Genomic DNA, 1,810 nt, shown 5'->3' with positions numbered 1-1,810 from the left:
CATTCGTGCCGGAGTGCACGCGTGGATAGCCGTCCGCGTGCACCTGCACACAGACCCATGCACCCTTCAGCCCACAGTCATCCATAGGGCCACGTGTGGCTTCCATGCCTGGGAGCCCGCCCCCGCGTTCCCCCCGGCGCGCACAGTAAGTCACAGAAGCCAGAGGAGCGGGTGAGCAGAAGTGTTGGGATCCAGGTTCAGTTGTGGGGGAAGGGGTGCCCGGTTTCCTGGCTCACACGGGGCCCCCCCAGGCCCGCAAGCAGCCGGGTCCCCAGGCCAGTAGGCCCAGCCCCATGCTGAGGGCCGCCAGCACGGCCACAGCCCCAGCCAACAGGGGCACCACGGTGGCTGCGGGGAGAACACGGGGGTGTGAGTCTCGAGACCGGCGCCCCCCACTCCCACCCCAGCGCCGAGGGCCGTCACCTGCGGGGGTGGCGGGCTCGTGGGAGCCGTGGCAGGGGATCCCGTGAGCCGGAGGCCGGGCGGGGGCCGTCAGCTGGCGGAATCGGCTTAGTGGGCAGGGGGCTGGGCACCCGGGGAGGCGGAGAGTCAAAGGCAGACCAGCAGAGTCGTTGCGGTAGAAGAGGGAGACGGTGACATTTCTGGAGGAAGAGAGGAGGTACCTTGGTCCGTCCTCGCCTTCCCTGCCGCTGACTTTGAATCTGGAGAAGAGCAATTGGATGGAGCACGGCGTTTCTGACTTCTATCCCTGCCAATACCGTCCCTTTAAACTCCCCCGCCTGTGCCTGGGTCACGCCCTGTACCGGGGTCTCCATCCCTCCTCCTCTAGAGCGTTCTGGCCCCGCCCATTTCCGGGTACCGCCCCTTCCTTACCCTGAGTGGTCGCCGTCTGCGTTGTCGCGGTCTGCGTCGCCCAAGCGCCGCCGGAACTCAAAGCCGAGGCAGGCGGCGTAAGGCGGTGTGTGCCCATCGTAGAGACCCAGGGCCCCCTGGAGGGCCAGGAGAGTGCTGTCGTGCTGCGGGCGGATCCAGGGCTGAGTCGGGGCTCCTCCAGATGGCCCTCGGACCCCTTAGAACAAATCCCGCCCCCCTCAAACCTCCTCAACCCTGGAGGCAGCCCCACCAGTTACAGGTGGTCATTTAATAAATGAGTGGACAGCTCAGCCAAAAAGGCTGTCCTTCCAGAAGAACTGATTTCTTTCCCATCATCATATTGTCACCTCCCTCCTTCCAGATTCCATATCTGGTGATGTGATCTGGGAGTATGGTTTGGAGATATATGTTACTCAAGGCATGAGGCTGAGGTTCCACCAGTCCCCGCTCACCCAAATCCCACCCCCTCCCCATCCCTGTGCCCACATGGCACTGCCTCCCTTCCCAAAGACTTACAGCGGAATACATAACCATCTTGAGTGGCAGCCCCAAGCGCTGCACCCGGGAGAAGTTGGCCAGGATGGCATCTAGCAGGATTCCTGACAGGGCAGGTCAGAGAGTTAAGAACCCTCCAAAGGAAGGCGCCTGGGCCTCCCAGCCGCCCGGCTCCACATCTCACCCCCACTCAGCTGGGCCTTCTCCGCTGCCTGGGGTGGGCCCACGTGAGCTCCGATATCCAAAGCCGAGATCTGAGCTAGTGTCTGCAGGACATCTGGGGAGGCCCAGGATGGTAGGGAAAGACCATGGGCTTGCTGGGGAGAGAGAGAGGGGACAGAGTGGCCGCGATGTCCTGAGTTCTTCATGCTCCCCTTAGACCCACCACGATGCCCCCATCAGCTGCAGTTCACTCTTCCTCCTCCTCTGGAGAAGGCGATGGCACCCCACTCCAGTACTCTTGCCTGGAAAATCCCAGTAC

The 1,810-nt window shown here is 63.0% G+C and overlaps 1 protein-coding gene across 1 annotated transcript in view; it reads right to left on the bottom strand.

Annotated features, from left to right (window-relative positions):
- Nucleotides 1-6: 6 nt before the first annotated feature.
- ACPT (acid phosphatase, testicular) overlaps nt 7-1,810 on the bottom strand; it is a 5,245-nt gene continuing 3,441 nt past the window's right edge. The window contains exons 7-11 of the mRNA XM_010849662.1: nt 1,514-1,646; nt 1,351-1,433; nt 835-977; nt 424-602; nt 7-348 (exon numbers count right to left, since the gene is read on the bottom strand). Coding sequence (XP_010847964.1) covers nt 233-348; nt 424-602; nt 835-977; nt 1,351-1,433; nt 1,514-1,646 — 654 coding nt within the window. The 3' untranslated portion in view covers nt 7-232. The remainder of the gene's footprint in view (nt 349-423; nt 603-834; nt 978-1,350; nt 1,434-1,513; nt 1,647-1,810) is intronic.

Source organism: Bison bison, unplaced genomic scaffold (genome assembly GCF_000754665.1).
Source record: "Bison bison bison isolate TAMUID 2011002044 unplaced genomic scaffold, Bison_UMD1.0 scf7180017864285, whole genome shotgun sequence".
NCBI lineage: Eukaryota > Metazoa > Chordata > Mammalia > Artiodactyla > Bovidae > Bison > Bison bison.
This window is presented reverse-complemented; position numbering and strand designations above follow the sequence as displayed.